The sequence below is a fragment of the Haliotis asinina genome, chromosome 3 (genome assembly GCF_037392515.1).
Source record: "Haliotis asinina isolate JCU_RB_2024 chromosome 3, JCU_Hal_asi_v2, whole genome shotgun sequence".
Lineage (NCBI taxonomy): Eukaryota > Metazoa > Mollusca > Gastropoda > Lepetellida > Haliotidae > Haliotis > Haliotis asinina.
The window spans coordinates 32,858,967-32,876,835 of record NC_090282.1 but is presented as its reverse complement, the minus strand read 5'-3'; the positions used below and the strand labels follow the sequence as shown (position 1 = coordinate 32,876,835).

Sequence of the window (17,869 nt, the reverse complement as noted above, 5' to 3'; positions counted from 1 at the left end):
TTAAACGTTTAAACGTTATTAACTACAAGTTTAAAACGGAAATATATATGTCCATTGTTCTTGGACGTGTGTTATTAGTATAACTGATTAACTGACCCAGGGCAATTATTTCTATTCAAAAACAATAAAACTACTATTTTGATAATCTCCATCATGCTTAATACACTACTCGCGTATTTAATAATACCCTCGTGGTGTAAGCCGTTTAATCACTCTCGGACAAAACATATTCAGAGTTTAAAAAAAAAAAAATTAATTTGTAAGGTTGATCAACCTATACATAAACCTTTCTGACCATAAATGAATTTATATTCGCTTGAAGGTCTTAAATGTACTATAACAAGTGTGTTTAGGAGAATAGTTTACGGATCTGATGGGTTTTATTTTGTTAATGGCTTCAGTTTCGTTCTAAGCAAAAATAAAACGAAAAGGTACACGAGATTCGAGCCAGATGTGCAGAAGTCAGGTCAATTATTGATGGTCGCTCTGGAAACATATTATAGTTTCCGTAAATGTATAACTTCTTATTTAGATCTAACCAAGGGCGAATAACTCTAAATTGCTCACTATCGTTTTGTCTTCCATTCGAGTGCTTACATACTTGCAAGTAAGTTACTATCAAACTTGGGGGATATTGAAAACAGCAAATGGTTTTTGGATCATTACAAAGAATATCGAGATCTTGCTTTTGATGAAGGCACCGATAAGGGTTCCAGAAACCTGAATCAGCGCATGGCACAGTACACACCATTTAACAAAGTCGGATGCATCATATAATATTCCGATTGAGGCATTGTGCATCGTTGGACCTTTCCCACCCATATTATATTTATGAAGCCAAAGCACATTGTTCATAAGTTTATCTTTTACTAATATATATTTTAAGAAAGTAGATATGGAGCTGTACACTTTACCACACACACACATTTGTTATTATTTGATTTTTTGGGCCTAGGCTATATTTTCGAAGCTCTCTTTGTCATAGCGTTAAGACAGTCGTAAGTGCCATACATTAACATTGACTTACGACTATCTTAGCGCTAAGAGAACTTCGAAAATCTGGGCTTGACTTGTAAGGTTTGTATGAAATATGTATATATGTGCCAACATGTTGATAATTTGCCTACATAGATAATGTTTGTGAACTCATTCATACTAAGAATGAAGATTTAATGAAGGAGTAAGCATTAACTCCGAAACGTTGTGTTCTCTCATAAAGAAGTTGATATCCATAAAAATCTTCATTCTTATGTATTTTCACTTCTAAATGACATTCAAAGACCTCATTCATACTAAGTATAGTATCATTTATGATTATCATCAAAGGTCATCATAGCTAGTATATTGTAACATGCATGCAATAAGTAGTACATAAGCTTTACAAGTGCAGTATTTTGTTTGTGTTCTGGTGTACTGGGTAAACAAATACTACAGTAGGTATCATTACTGTTTGTATTGTGTAGTCTGAAATCAACACAAAGAGTCACCAGCAATGTTTCCATTTTGAAGTGATTGACAAAAAAACAACAGAAATGTGAAATTCATTATTCTCTCACATATCTGCATGCATCCATTAAGTCCTACAAAAGTTAAACGTTATTAACTGATTTGGATGAGTATGAACTTCCAAATGTAGAACACAAGATTTCCATGCATAATCAGTGTAAGTTACTGAATTTACTGACAAACAGTTTAGCTCACGTTATACTTCAGTACAGATAACTACAACACCAAGTAATGCAGTAAATATAATTCCAGAGCTCCTGATAATTTTTCAAGCGATTGAGTATTTACTCCCATGTCAGTATGAGTAATTTCACTTTTTGAGTAGTAACTAGCATTTTGTATACTCCCACTAGTTAAAAGAATTGAGTACTTTTACACAGACCTTCTTATCCTTATTGAGTACTTAACTCTACTAAATATATAAATATAAATGCATCTCAATAGACTAAATTTTTTTAGCAATCGTCATATTGCCAAACATTTGACAGCCATTTCAAATACTCAACATGGAAGTCATGTGCCTGTTTGCATAAAACCTGGACAGTGGCTAGGGCTGTAATGGTATGCATATATAGGCATTGCCTACTATTAGCTAATGCTGTTATAGAGTTTAGGCGCCATGATGAATCATACGCAAGTCAGTTTAGCTACTTGAGTAAAGTATGCAAAGTATTATAGACCTGTTGGGTTTTGGGTGATACTGACTGGTTTTTGGTACTCCCAGATTTGTAATTAATTGAGTAAATCTTATTTTTATTGATTAAAATACGCAAATAAGCGCCTTATCTGGAGCTCTGTAATTTGCTGAATCCTAATAAAGATTATCCATCGATGGATCCAAAGGTGGGGTGTGCACCTGCCCTTTTGTCCTGAAAGTTTTTTAAACAACCATTGAAACTCAGGTGAAATTGAAACGTGCATACCCACTTTTATTGAGAGTGTGTTCACCCCTACCCCCATGATTGTGATATTTTTGCCAATATTTTCAGGAAGTCTATAGGATACTAAAAGTTGTGAATGATGGCTGGCCCAGGTCAACATTACCCCCTGACAGCCCAGATGTCTGCTCCTGCATCATATCAGGCATACCAACCACCGCCTCCACCACCCCCACAGATGTCACCGCAACAACAGATGATGGTGCAACCCAAAGAGATAAATGCTGCTTTGTTTTGTAGAGCTGGGCAGGAAGCTGTTCATGACCTTGTTTCCAAAGCTACAGAATTATTTCAGCAGATGTACCGGTTACAGGTGGGTGAAACACTGAAATACTTCCTTGGCTGAAGTAAATATCTTTATTATTAGCCTTTGGATAAACTGGAAGTCTTTTCACATTGGTAAGTATTGCCTCAGTAATAGTACTCTGAAATTTCTCAGATAATGTGAATCCTTGATACCCTTGATATCGTAAATGGTTTTATTATTTGAAATGGCCAGTCTCTATAAACATACTTTCGGAAACCTTAAGACTTATGGCCTTTCGAATATTAACAACAGTCATGGCAACACACTTTATGTCCCATACCACAGCAGAAATTGAAGAGACTCACTTCAAGTACAACTGTACTAAAACATTTACTAGAAAAAATGGTAGAATTTTAAACCCAAAATGTTCAAAGGGTAATAAATTTGTTTTTCATGGCAATTTCCCCAGCTATTTCATCAGGCCATATTATCCTGTACTACCTATTTAAAAGCCTTGGAACTGTTGTTATTACTGACAAAAATTACTGGTTACTCACAAAAATATTTCACATATTTATCTCCTTTCCAAAATAGTGTGTGTGATTGTCATTCAGTTGTGAGGGCAGTAGGGTAGTTAGTGTTTAACTGTTTCTTCTCACACCAAAGTCTGGGGTTTGCTTCCTCACATGGGTGCAATGTGTGGACCCCCTTCTGGTGTCATCTGCCATAATATTGCTAGAATATTGCTAAAATTAGCTCAAACACAACTTATTCACTCACTCACTCTTTCAGTTTTCATGTCATATTCACCATGTGGTGATTGCTGTCCTGAGTTAGGCCCTTTTGCCTCTCCAGAAACCTGTGATTGTGGGTTCACAGTCCAGGGGTTCCTTTCACATAGCATCCTTTGCTAAGGTTAGCCTTAACTCCTATTCTTTAACATTGCACTAAGGTTATCTTGGTGACTTACGATCACCTTGTTGCTTTGGGAAAGGAAGCCCTGATCACCCCCGATAGTGTGTATACTTTTGTCATAACCTTTGGATTTTGCCAAAGTTGAACAGGACACTAACCGTAATGGCAGTTTGACAAGACTTTGAGCAGTGTTTGTTTGTTTGTTTAGAGAAAATACATTGGTGATGATGTGTTTAGATTCCAAATGGAGTAACAGCTAGTCCACAGCTGTACCAGGAGAGGCGGATCAAGATTGATGAACAGCTGCGTATCATCCTCCAGATGTTTCAGAAACTACGAGTGATATACAACAAAGTAAATGAAATATCTATACACTTCCCGGAACCACCAGAAGAGGTATGTTGATTGTAATACATTACTGGGTATTAGATTGACTTCCATGTAGCAGTTTATTACTATATAGGTTCATGAATCGTGACACATACAACAACATACTCCATGCTTTCTCTCTCTCTTACGAATATGTTGTTATGAACCTGAACTAAAGTGAATGGATACATCAGACATGTGCCTGGTTGTCCGTGCACGTTTCTCTTTTCGAGAAGCAGAACTTTTAAAGCATTCATTATTTCTTCACCAAACTTGGCACATAGATAGGTCTGGCGGTGAACTGGTGCCTTTTAGTATTTTGAAATTCTGTTTCCATGGCAGCAAGTTTGTCTTCAACTGAATTTGATGGTAGCGCTCCTTTCTGGAGCAGAACTTTAAAACCTTTCAATATGCTACTTCCACGTTGCTATACACACACCAAAACATTTGACATAATCATAACCTGCAGACATATTTATGAAGATGTTGTCTTCTTGTTTTTTACAAGTTCAAAGTTGTGACTAGTTCATTTTGTTTGATATTGCAACGAATTAGTTGTACGCAAATTATACACAGGAAACCAGTCCTGAATCATTTTGCCTTTTCATTCGGTGGATCAAGTCGTTAGTTTGTAAAGTACATAATTTCAAATCAAAATGTCTAAAGGATGCATTCATTTGTATTTCTAATTGTTACCTACCAGTAATTCTGTAGACCTCTAATAGTATCAGAGTTTTTATGATTAGTACATGGTTATCTTAAATGTCTAATTTTGGGCTAAACAACTTATACAGGTATCATCTTGTCTTCTTTTATTATTTCAAATTCCAACCTCCTTTTCTCCAGTTGCTGATTCCGCTGGTTGGTTCAGAGGTGGATCAGACGTCGATGAACAATGACGTATACAGATATGTTGCAGAGGAACATAGAGAAATTGTAGAAGTGAGTCAAGCTTGTATTGAATATCAATGTATAATTTTGTTAGGGAAAATCATAAGAAATTTCTCAAATTGTAACTTACGTCTGCCCCTGAATGAAGAAAATGTTAGATTTGCTTTAATGTACATGAAGGTCAATATTTGTAATGTTTTTTTTTGTTGAAGAACATATGCATGCTTTTGGCAGGTCCCTATGACAAAAGCTGAGAAAGATATTGGCTTGAAATGTCAGTTTCTGTTGTTTACAGCAAGTGAGGATGAAGAACCAGGAAATTAAAGACATCATTGACCAGATACGTTCCATCATCTGGGAGATCAACACCATGATTACTATGAGGAAAACGTGATACAAGGCCAAGGTCACATACAATGTCTGATACACAGGACAATGGAGGCTAGGCAGTACTGCAGTTCACATGTTACCATAGATACCAATGTATTCCAGTATTCCAGGGAGGAAAAAACTGTTGTCTTAAGACCTCTGATTTTGACTTGACCTCTGGTCTTGTGAACTTGTGAATCTCAGTTTTCTTTGGAAATGGAGCAAAGTCGTAAGTGCTACCTTTCACAGCTGAGTTACATACCTTTGCCCTTCCAGGATCTGCAGATCTGTTCATCTAATTGCAGGCTTGTCTTATTTTGTCACCGTTGACTGTTGGATTTTAACAAAGTGGTAAATATCAATGCCATGTGTCACTCAACGGTTGCCACCTTCAACTTGACGTGGTGTCACTGAGTGGTCAGTGAAACTCGGTTGTAGGTGGGAGATATTTCAGGAGAGGTTAACTGTTTGGGGGAGAGAGAATGTATGCAATATGTATAATATTTGTAATGTAAAAATGTCTCTTAGTTTCTACTATTGTGTGTTACATTGTGTCCTGTTTGTCTAACAACTGCCTCAGTAGTGTAGTGCTTAGAGCATCTGCCCAGAGAGCGGAAGGGCATGGGTTCGATCCTTGGCTGTGTCATATCAAAAGGCGTTAAAGTGTGGTACCTGTTGGTCCCAACCTGGTGCTTGGTATAAATGGGTACAACAAGGATGGGTTGGCTTTGGGAGTAGAATATTGTTGGATTTGTACCCATTGTGGATCAATAACTGGCACAAGCACAAAAATTGTCATCATACATAAACTGAGAGAGAGAAAGAGAGAAACGGAGAAAGTGAACAAAAGAGTGAATGCAATATGTGTAATATTTGTAATGTATCAAAAATATACACTCATTTTGATGACCTTTTGGTCCAGGTCTCTTGGTGTCTACTATTGTATGTTACATTGTCTCCTGTTTGTCAATGACTGCCTCAGTAGTGTAGTGCTTAGAGCACCTGCCCAGAGAGCGGAAGGGCATGGGTTCGATCCTTGGCTGTGTCATATCAAAAGGCGTTAAAGTGTGGTACCTGTTGGTCCCTGTCTGGTACAAGAAGGATGGGTTGGCTCGAGGAGTAGAACATTGTTGGATTTGTACCCATTCAGGATCAATAACTAGCTTATAGATAACCCAGTCTTAACCAAGCAAACCAGGAGTTGATATCATAAGCAAAGATCTGCAGAGTACACCAGAAATGGGCTTGCACCTGTAGTGGGAATCGATCCCAGTCTCCAGTGGTACAAGCAAACACTTTAACCACTAGGCTACTTCACCGCCCCTGGTTTATGAAACCAAATATAACACAGTCATGGGTATTGATGATATTCTTTATTGATTCAGAAAGGTGTTAGTCAATGAATCTTGTGACAACCGACCCTGTCTCTAATGTATCCCTTATCACTGGATGAGTTCATTACAGAGAAGGGGTAGGTCATCAAACCATGTTGTGCATATCATAATGCCGAGGGAGATGGGTTTTTTCCAGTAAAACCAAAAAGGAAAAATTACATCTTTGGCCTTATCAAAATGTGTCATGTTTTCCCCATTTTCCATCAATTAACCTATGTTTTACTTATTTTTTGTACAGACAACATAATCAACATAAGATGATTGTGAAACAAACTAGGAAAAGGGAAACCAAATGGTTTTGGTATCGTATACATTTTTCCCACCAAGCTTCCATCAAGCACAACAATTGTCATCATACATAAACTGAGAGAGAGAAAATAACAAACAAAGAGAGTGAACAAAGAGAGAATGACTTTGGGAACAGGTATTGTACCTACTTTCAAAGTAACAAACGTAAGTCATGAGAAATTTAAAACTGAAAAGGTAGTAGCACAGTTTGTACTTCTAGGTACCTTACAGGTATGTTGTTACTTACGTATGTTGTGCCCTTAAATGCACAATGGTCGTAATGCTTTATGTGCACTTAAGGGCACAACATACCTACGCTTTTCCATGGAATATGAAAGAAGGAGGAAGAGAGAGCATTGTACAGGTATGTTAATATATACATTCTTTATTGCAGGGAGAGAATAAGTATCAAAACAAAATGTTTAAAGTCAAATCGTTGGAAAATGCATTAAACTGCAATATTACATAGGAAAGTTCAACGTGTCATTGTTCACGGATGTACGACTTTTATGGGCTGATATAGAGAAGCACAAGCGCCACAAGCACAACTGGAGTGAACGAGTTAATTCCTGTTGCCATGGCAGCGGAGCAGGTGCCCTCGCAGGTGACGTTTTGGTCACAGACCAGCCTGTAGCCCATCGGAAAGCTCTTGCACAAGTCATCATCTGCAACAAACACCACGTCCACACTGAATAAAGGAATCAGTTCTTTGCTATCTAATATACTCTCAAGTATGTCACTAGACTATCCTGTCGTATGTCAGGTAAAAACTGAGAATATGAAATGACTACTTCACATACCAGGAGAAAACGTTCCCAGATGTCATGTGTGTTATCTTTTGCGAAGACCCCATAAAATAACATCAGTCTATTGTGTCCTGTCTCCCATGAAGACCCCATCAAATGTGATCTATCCTGTCTTGTCCTCCGTGAAGACAACATCAAATGACACACATCTATCCTGTCTTGTCCCCTGTTACGACAACATCAAATGACACGTATCTATTGCGTCCCCCACAAAGACCCCCATTAAGTGACACCTATCTATCCTGTCTTGTCCCCCGTCAAAACAACATCAAATGGCACCTATCTACTCTGTCCTGTCACCCACGAAGTCCCATCAAATGACATCTATCTATTCCGCCTTGTCCTTCGTTGAGACATGAAATGACACCCACATATTCTGTCTTGTTCCCCGTTCAGATATATCAAGTGACACCCATCTATTCTGCCTTGTTCCCCGTTGAGACAACATTAAGTGGTACTTATCTATTATGTCTTGTCCCCAACGAAGACCCCCATCAAATGACATCTATCTATCATCTCTGTCCCCCGTTAAAAGAAGACAATCATCAAATGATATCTGTCTATTTACCGTCAAGACAATGGCCAGTGCCAAATACTTATTAAGTCTTGCATAAAGTGAATACCCAGTCACTTGTCACATGATGATCCTGCCAGAAGCCAGCTAAATGTCCTTTCCCGTACAACAGGATAAAGTCTGTTTGCAATGAAAAGGTACCGATGAAGTTTACTTTAAACAATAAAGTAAACCAAATAAAGTGAAATTTAGATTGCGAATCCTCATAATTTTACCTTGCCAATTAGAATTTTAAGTCTCAGAATATTATTCAACTCAAGATAAAAGTTGTTGAACAAACGATCATAGATTCAAATGGTTATTATTGGTTCGTACTACAAAGGGGTAAGCGCAGTAGTTGAAACAGTGAAACAAATCCACGTGCGGTATGTGATCAGCACTAACATAGACCAACCGTGCTTGTTTTCGGTGTTTCATTTAATGTGTATACCCCCTTGTAAAACAAACCAGTAATAGCGATTTGAAATTATTATCGTTTGTTAAACAATGTTTGTCCTAAGCTGAATAAAATTCTGAAATTAAAAATTTCATTTGGTAAGCTAAGAGTATGAGAGTCTACTCTGTCCTGTCACCCACAAAGTCCCCATCAAATGACATCTATCTATTCCGTCTTGTCCTACGTTGAAACAACATCAAATGACACCCACATATTCTGTCTTGTTCCCCGTTCAAACTACATCAAGCGACGCCCATCTATTCTGCCTTGTTCCCCGTTGAGACAACATTAAGTGGTACTTATCTATTATGTCTTGTCCACAACGAAGACCCCCATCAAATGACATCTATCTATCATGTTTTCGGTGTTTCATTTAATGTGTATACCCCCTTGTAAAACAAACCAGTAATAGCGATTTGAAATTATTATCGTTTGTTAAACAATGTTTGTCCTAAGCTGAATAAAATTCTGAGATTAAAAATTTCATTTGGTAAGCTAAGAGTATGAGAGTTCGCAATCTTAATTTCACATATTCGCTTTGCCTTTAGTTTTTAGTGAAATTCATCGGTACGTTTTCACTGCTAACAGACTATACTTTGTCCCATACCGTGTATTTCTTGCAAAGTGTTAATACACCTAATCTGTCCTACCTGTGAATACCCATCTAATATCAAACATTTATCATATCTTTGACATTCAACTAAAACGCCAGTCAAATGGATAGCAACTAACACCTACTTGTTGAACTATTCTTTACTTGGTCACACAGGGAATCATCTTCAGGGAACGTTGATGTGAAGTTCATGTTGCAGCTCGGCTTGTCGGTTCCCTTGGCGCATTTTTTGCACGCGCTTTCACCTTCAAAGATCAAGGATAAACCATTTACTATATTAATATGTCAGCTCACTTGTGATAAAGAGAGAGTTAGTATGGAATTTACGCCTCTTTTAGCAATATTCCAACAATATCGCGGCAAGGGACAACAGAAATGGGCTTCACACATTGATGACTGAAAGTTTGATTGCGTGTTTGTGCTGCAGTTTATCCTTACATACTTCCCTGGTTTGCTTACGTAGCACACACCTGTTGTCATATCATGTTGTTTTCTTGTAAAAGTCGGGTGATTGCGTATCTTCCCTCGTTTTTTCATCTTTATCTTTCTTTCTTTCTTTCTTCTTTTTTGGTTATTGTTCTTTCCATTTCGTTTCGTGTATATTTTTCATACAGGTGCAGTGTAATAGGGGTTGGGGTCGCATTTAACGTTACTAGGGATCTATTACAGTGAAGAGATGCAAGTGTAGGCAGGTACATGTTTGACTGTTGTACATATCTGGACTAGTGCCAGTTTCACAATGCTACTAAGATATAACAGAAACAAAATGTAAGAGGACACTAAGATTTTTGGTCATGGTGAGATTTATTTGAATTGGATTTGGACAGTTTTGTGGACAAAAGTCAGTATCTGGTCCAGCTGACTCGGGCATCAATCCATGTTTGGCATCTACTGGGCATGCTTGAGATCAGATTGTGAACTGTCTCCTTTGGAATTTGGCACCTGTCTTCTTGGAGGAATTGTCAGAGTGCCTGTAGGTTTGCTGGTGGCTGTGGACAGCCTGTAGCTCATCCCATCCCGCAAATGTTCAATAGGTGAGAGATATGGTGATTTGGCAGGCCAATCCAAAGCAACTCTTGCTCTGTGAAGTCATTATCGTCCTGGAACTCAAAGTTTCGACCAATCCTCTGCGAGAATGGAATCACTACTGGTCTTCAAATTTCATCCACACAACGCTGGCCTGTCAAATGTCTCTGGACAGTCACGAGATCAGTTCTGTGGTCATGCGTTATTCTACTCCACACCATAACACTTTCATCACCGTATGCTCTTAATACTGACGTCATGGTGGCGCTCCCTGCGTCTTCGTCAAACCGGTTGTCGACCATCTGTGAATCTCACCAGGAGCTCATCATGTAACGCCAGTGCCCCCTGTCACGATTACCAAACTGTCAAGACCACTGAAGTCTCAGCCTCTTGTGTTGCACATTAAGTGGAATTCCACGGAATGGGCACCTCGATATCAGTCTGTTTCTCACTGTACTGGAAGAAACTTTTTTGTGGCGTTCCTCTCCCGGGTCGAATTGACACGTCACCAGTCTGTCGGTATCTTTCCACCAGGCGGGAAATCGCACTTTCTAAATGACGAACTACCTCGTTTTGAGATCTCCCACCATGGCCCATACCGACACCCTCCCACTGCTGATTTCTTGTCAGATAGAATTTGGGAGGCATTTTGATACACTGGCGACATCGTAGAGTTGATGCTTTTTTTACCGTGTTGATGCACGTGCATGATCCTCATGCCTTCCTTACGTCTGGTAAGTTTTGTTAGGGCTGTTGATCAGGTTTGAATCCGGCATTGTCTTAAAAAACACACGACTTAGAATCGGCCTTCTTACACAGATGTTCCCTTATATGTTGTTTCTAGTATAGTGTGTTGCAGTTTAACATGGATGAGTGTGATAAATATTTTATTTTTAAGAAGTTTATTTTAAAATTCTTCAAAGGCATTTAAAAGTTGGTGCAGTAATACAAGACACATCTTATGGATTATAACTTCTTGATTTTGTTCTAAATCAAGGAGTCGTTTTCGGTAAGCTTTGTCTTGTTTTAAGTTTATTTTAGTCGTAAATGCGGTCATATGGCCAATGTACATGATATTTCACACACCGAGGTAGAAAAGAAATGAAATGAAATACATACAGTTACAGCTATAAAAAAAGTGCATTACTATATCTAATGCGCCATATTATCACATTATGTAAACAGTATACCAAACAGACAGACAGACAGGCAAGTTTATTCAGTGAAAGGCCACAGGCCCATCATACAGTCATTTGCATATGGTGTTGACTTTAGTGCACATGCTGTTTAAAAGAAGCATTTCTAGTGCGCTGAAGTACATAGTACAGAAACATACGAACATCTTTTATAACATAGTCATTACTTGTTTTCATAACATTAATAAAATTGACATTTGGATCGAAATCAGTCAAATATTTCTGAATATATCTTAATCTTAAATCCGAAAAGCGTTCACACTTCAGGAGTACATGAAATTCATCTTCAACAACATTTTTGTCATTCAATTTACAAAATAAACATAATCTCTCATTGTAATTAACTTTATTGTATCTTCCAATTTCAACTGCTAAATTAAAATTATCACATCTAAATCTCGACAATGTAGATCTTATATGTAAATGAATATCATAATTTAAATATCTTTCCACATTTAAGAGTGTCTTGAATTGGGAGTAATAAAAACATTTATTAGAGTTTTGGACTGAAGTGAACCAACATTGTTTAAGGTTATCTGAAAGTCTTTGCTTAAACAAGAATATGAAGTAATCAACATTGCCAGCATCCTGACTGATCCACGCAAAACCAAAGCCATACTTAGATAAAATATGTCTCAAGTTGCCCAAGTATTTCGGCCAACATCGTCTAAGGACTTGAGCATCATATAACAATGTTTTGGCAGTCTATTATCAGGCATATATAATAGGCGACACCAGTATTTAATCACTTTGGCCATGTAAGTAAATTGTAGAGGTAGTCTGCCACAATCACCAAGATGCATGTTATTACAGGTAGATTTACCAACTGTCAAGAAATATTTACAAAATTGTACCTGAACAGACTCGATGATGTTTCAGTAGTTAGTACCCCAAATCTCAGACCAAACAACCTCTATGAACTGGGCAAGTTAGACCGTCAATCGTATTTGAGGTTTAACAGCGTAAACATTGATCCTTTGAATCCATAGATTTTATCAAACATCTAAGATAATGCAAGGTTTGGGTAGCTTCTGAAAAAATGAAGTTCCCAGTACACGTCCCGGTAAGGGGTACATTCTACTGCAGACACAAATCTGCGTACGTATACGATCATTAGTAACTAGTGAATACAACCATTCATCACCAATGCAGAAGGAAATACCTTGTAAAGGTAAACATAATTATATGTGTATGTTTATATACTGCTTATCCGATAACCATCAAACATGTCAATCATATACCTGCTTGATAAGTATCACAACCTTGTGCTCCGTCAAGGGAGGTGTTTACCCATGGCAGTTTCTTGCACGGCTTGGATTGACCGTGTGAAAGAGAGTATTCATTTCTAGTATTGATTGGTGTTAACACGTACACATACTTTGGGTTAGCTTACATAGCAAACGTCAACAGGATACAAACCTAAGAAAAACAAAAGTATACCCTTCATGCCAAATAGTGTTCATGGGGGCTCGGGTATATGTTGCTCCGGTATTTAGCTTGTTTCGTAAGTGGCCCTGACAACAGCACTGGTTTCAGTTGTTTAGCTAGTAGGTTGATTGTTTGACCAGCAGGAAGGGAATAGTTCCATGGTAGCATTACTAATGTAGTCGTTCAGGTTTCGGATATTAATTACAGGTGTGTACTTCGGGGAGGCTTCTCTGATTTCAATCCGATATTTTCAACACTGGCTCTAACCTTTTTCAAGACGTTTCATTTTCGTTTCTGCGTTTAAAATCGCGGCTCATCACTGAAGCTATTCATCATCAGGCTTTCACCAAGGAAAATATATTTTCTAACTTAACGCCGATTTTAGAATTAATGATATGTATATGAGTGAGGTACTTCAGAAGATGGTGTGGTGTTTTAATAATCTAATCTAGAATATACCTAAGTTGAGTATTCGTCCATAATGACGTGACAAAATGATGCTAGGCAATCCATGGATTCAAATTCGGCATTTTCTGAAAAGTCATTTCGCTCGACTTAATGGGTAACACAAAAATATTTCCGCAGTGAAATGGATATATCTAAATGCAATTTGTCACAGCATTCTTGCTCAGCAACAAACCACCTTTAAATACACTCCGTTTATAATAGAGGACCAGACAAACCGGTGATGGGAACATACTCTGATCGTATACCCCACATATATCTTAAGCTTAACACACCAGTACTGTTTCTATTACATGGAAACAGTGCTGTTGCTATGGGAACGCGAAGATCGAACAGCTCGGGGAAGGAAAACGTTATAGGAATATGATTACCTGACTTGATATACAACGATGGTCAAATGAATTATTCACTGATGAAAGACAATAGGTAATAACGAAACAATAAAAAATGATTATTCAGTGGCAGTGTATTTGATACGGGAAGAAATGTTGCATTTTGGACATTACGTCGTGGACATTGGACATTTCGTTCAGGTGACAAAGTACAGGTGACAAAGTACATGTGTGTGTATGAGTGGCGGCTTGTACGAAGCTGGTTTATAATGCTGAGATACACCACTCAGACACGTTTTACTGACTCCAACCCGACCATTCCTTGTAACACGCATTAATGCGCCAGGTAGGGACTAACTAGTACCATATTTTTAAGTCTTTAGGAATGACGAGGCTGGGTGTCGAACCGGCGACTTTCCGCTCTTCGGGCGGACGCTTTACCCACTATACCACGGCTGCGGTTGTTTTGGTCAAATAAACATTTCAGTGCATAGTTTCCGTTGTTGTGCGATTTAGTTAACACAGGCCTTGATCATGAGAGACAACTGAGTAGTTTCGGTGTTGGAAGAAAAACACAAACAATTAACAGGAAGCTATATTTTCTCGTGGCCACTAGAGTTCCGGACGGAGTGAGTATGGTTTTACGCCCCTTTAGAAATATTCCAACGATATCGAGGGCACCTGAAATCGGCTGGAAATTGCACTCATGAAACCCGGACTTCTGGCGTAAAGCTTCAACCACAAGACTATCACACGGATCATTGGCTACTCGAGGGTCCAATAGGTATGAGTAAGTGAGTGAGTGAGTGAGGTTAACGCCGCAATTAGCACGTTTCTGTGCAGCAATATCACGACGGGGCATAAATATGACTCTGGTATACTCATATAACTACTATTACAGAGAAAAAGGTAACATATAACTCGACAAAGACATTACTTTCAAACCAATATTTCAACATGCATATCCAATTTATAGAGTGAACTGAAACCCCATATATCACATAAAGAATGAAATTTACTGTTGAATTTCCATGTAATACTTAATGTCGACGTTTGGGCTACATCATCGTAAGAGCGACGAATTAGAGAAGTCTACAGACGCAGATTACTCCGTCAATGTAAATGTTATTTAATCAGGCAAACGGTGTTCACGTCAAAATATTCTTGAAAAAATATTAAAAATTACCTCTTTGGATCAAAACTACGGCGAGCATTGCCATGGAAATGGGGAAAAGTAAACGCAGCATTTTACACGTTGATCCCTCAGCTCCAAAACACTTCTGTCAGGCTAAAACATACTTCATACAGCGACAAGGGGCAGCATGCGGCTATACGTTTGTCGCCAGCCAATGACACCGGGATATTCAGTCACGTGACTGCAGGAGGTATGCAAATGATTTTCGTTCTCGTGATGCCAGCTATTAAGAAATATTCGTCACTTGAACATTTCACTGCTTGCAGCAATGCTCTTTGAAAAGAGGTGTTGATATTTCTAACGTTAAAATATAACATGTTTTTGAACAAGGTACAAAGTTATAACACGAGGCAATATTATCACCTTATATTCAGTATGAACGACTTCGAACATACCTATCTGTGCTATGCATCTATGTTTTTCATATCCTTACAATGCTGTGACAAACAGTGATTCGCAACTTCCGCATTCATACCGCGAGCTCCCTGATCTGGGCCTTTTTTAAAGAAAAATACTGGTAGATTCTTGTCGTTTAAATGTCCTTCTTTCTTTGTTCAAAAGGCGACGCCCTTCACTGGAAATAATCACAAGCTGTTCAGACGATTAAGCTGACAAAATTTAATGTATTAATTTTAACTTTGAACAGGAAATAAGTTCAAAGAGGGCAAAATGTTGTGGAGGTCTGTAGGTCATTTTCTGACCAGTCTGTTTCTGTATGGATACCACAATCCTCCTTGGGTTCCTCATTTGGGTCTTCATCGCCATAGCTGTTCTCCAATTTTCTCCAATTTCATGTAAAACCCCAAGAATGGTGCAAAGTCTTCCGACTGGGGTGTGAACTGAAACTTACCCTTGAAGATTATCCTGGCACTGATCTTCTGTAAGCAACGTAAGCACGAGACAACTAAGAGATCTGACTCGCTGATTTCGTTGACACGTCACTCACTCACTCACTCACTCACTTACTCAATCAATCACACTCTGTACTGGAATTTTGGGTTTCCGCTCAGCAATTCCTCACAGCCTGAATGAACGTAAACCCACCTCGTAGTGTTCAATGGGTTCAATATGAGCGAAATAGTGTCATTTATAAATGCACATTACACAGGATTAACATTTTAGGGAGATGCAGTATTAGTTTAGGGGACATCACTTCAAAAGTGATATCCGAAATTAATAGCATGGGCCAAACTTCAGAAATATTTTCTGTTGTAGGGGCGTGAGTACATTTACAAGACCCCGTGAAGCTAAATAAGGACAGTCCCGGTTGCACTGTATTGTCTTGTTGGACATCGAGCAAAAGGGACGTTGCTTCAAAGCGTCTGACGATGGCGTAGCGTACCGTCAGAACCACCATAACAAACGTACGGGTGGCGTACAACCGACTTCCGGCGACATTCAGTCTCTGAAATTAAGCAGATGGAATGGCCTAATGGAATGAAGGGTCGTCCAGAAGGAGACTAGCAGATTGGTACAGCCCATTCCCTTTACACAAGAGAGCGCTACAGCATATCTCAATCTGTCTTGAAGACCAACTGATACTTAGGCACAATGATGCTCAACAAGCTACTTGTCTGAATCGAACACAGTCCTTTCTCGAAGTGCATCGCTAGTCTCTGCAGATTCCTGACCCTTTTGCTACTAAGACTCGTACTGTCCAATGTCATTAGCACAGGGCAAGGTCTTGTACTCGACTCCAGCCTCGCCATTTAACAAGGGGACCAATGGCACTTTTCCATGAACAGTCTACAGTATGTCATTGTATATGTCGCTTTGAGCAACACATGGTACAAACATGGAAATGAGATTTAAAGACAGGTTTGCGTGGACTTATGCTATTTGTGATTTCAGACTGCGTGTTAAAATGCATCTGACAATTGACCGCATGTGTGAAGCCAAGGAAAAGCTGGACTATTTTACGTTTAGTATTGTTCTCGTTTCATCTGTCATTCCCTTGTGCGTGAGTTTGAGTCACCATGACTATAGCTGCATTCGCGCAATACACGCAAAGGCAGTTAAGTGAGTTTAGGAACGCGTACAATATACATGCGGTACTTTTATAGAACACCTGTCTAATACCGATCTAGGAAACTAGTCGCCCCCTGATAAAGTTCTGGAAACACTAATGGGTGTTACTCAGATGGAATGGGTTTTCCGATTCGGCAATTCGAAATTATGCACTGAACTAGTACAGGCGTGCTATTTTACATGATAAAGTGTTTATTAACGTTTCTTAATCAGTTTATTAACGTTTTTGACCAGTAATGTGTTTATTTTCAGAGATTGAGGGAAAACCCTGTTTCCGCATTAACTACATCTTCAATATCTCCAAGGTATGCATTCCGATAAGTCTCCACTATACCCTGGACGCATCTACGGGTCGGCCCGATAATTTTATTACCTCCCTTTGCTGGCTCCGCTTTCTCACAGGAGCCAGTCAGCTAGGCCGCCGTTATAACCGAGCTTGCCTGTGTCAACGGTAGCGATCACAACTGCGAAGGGTTGCTCACAGTGCGACTCAGATCTGGGGGGCATCATACAGACAAATATATATGTCCGAAACATTTTAAAATGTATACAAAAACTCCTTCGACCTCTTTCAGAGAACCTCTGCATGGTTTGTTTTGCCAAGTTTAATCGGTTAGATAATTTAAAAAGCGAAAGTCAGTTGAGATTGGTTCGCTAAACTTCCCAGCGTAGACACCTGATTGGATAAAAAGCCAGCCAAGGGAGGTAATACATTTATCGGACTGAGCCGTAGATGTGCCCAGGGTATAGTGGAGACTTATCGGAAAGCATATCCTGGAGATATCGAGGTTGCATTGACTACGAAGTAACACAGAACAATTATTTCCTATTAGCCACGTGGTCATCGCTACAG

At 38.8% G+C, this 17,869-nt stretch overlaps 2 protein-coding genes across 3 annotated transcripts; one reads left to right on the top strand and one right to left on the bottom strand.

Moving 5' to 3' along the window:
• The first annotated feature begins 356 nt into the window (after positions 1–356).
• On the top strand, positions 357–5,769 carry LOC137276746 (mediator of RNA polymerase II transcription subunit 30-like). Of its 2 annotated transcripts, none has more exons than XM_067808385.1 (5): positions 357–431; positions 2,496–2,757; positions 3,844–4,002; positions 4,822–4,917; positions 5,162–5,769. In XM_067808385.1, the coding sequence occupies exons 2-5, from the start codon at positions 2,524–2,526 to the stop codon at positions 5,258–5,260; spliced, it is 588 nt and encodes a 195-aa protein (XP_067664486.1). In that variant the 5' UTR covers positions 357–431; positions 2,496–2,523; the 3' UTR covers positions 5,261–5,769. The 2 variants fall into 2 exon arrangements, with proteins under 2 accessions (XP_067664486.1, XP_067664485.1); XM_067808384.1 differs by lacking the exon at positions 357–431 and adding an exon at positions 537–607.
• Positions 5,770–7,247: 1,478 nt separating this feature from the next.
• On the bottom strand, positions 7,248–15,041 carry LOC137276747 (uncharacterized). The gene is made up of 3 exons (XM_067808386.1): positions 14,980–15,041; positions 9,472–9,591; positions 7,248–7,582 (listed from the first exon to the last, which is right to left on the bottom strand). Exons 1-3 carry the CDS (start codon positions 15,038–15,040, stop codon positions 7,425–7,427), a joined length of 339 nt encoding a protein of 112 aa, XP_067664487.1. The 5' UTR covers position 15,041; the 3' UTR covers positions 7,248–7,424.
• Positions 15,042–17,869: the final 2,828 nt, after the last annotated feature.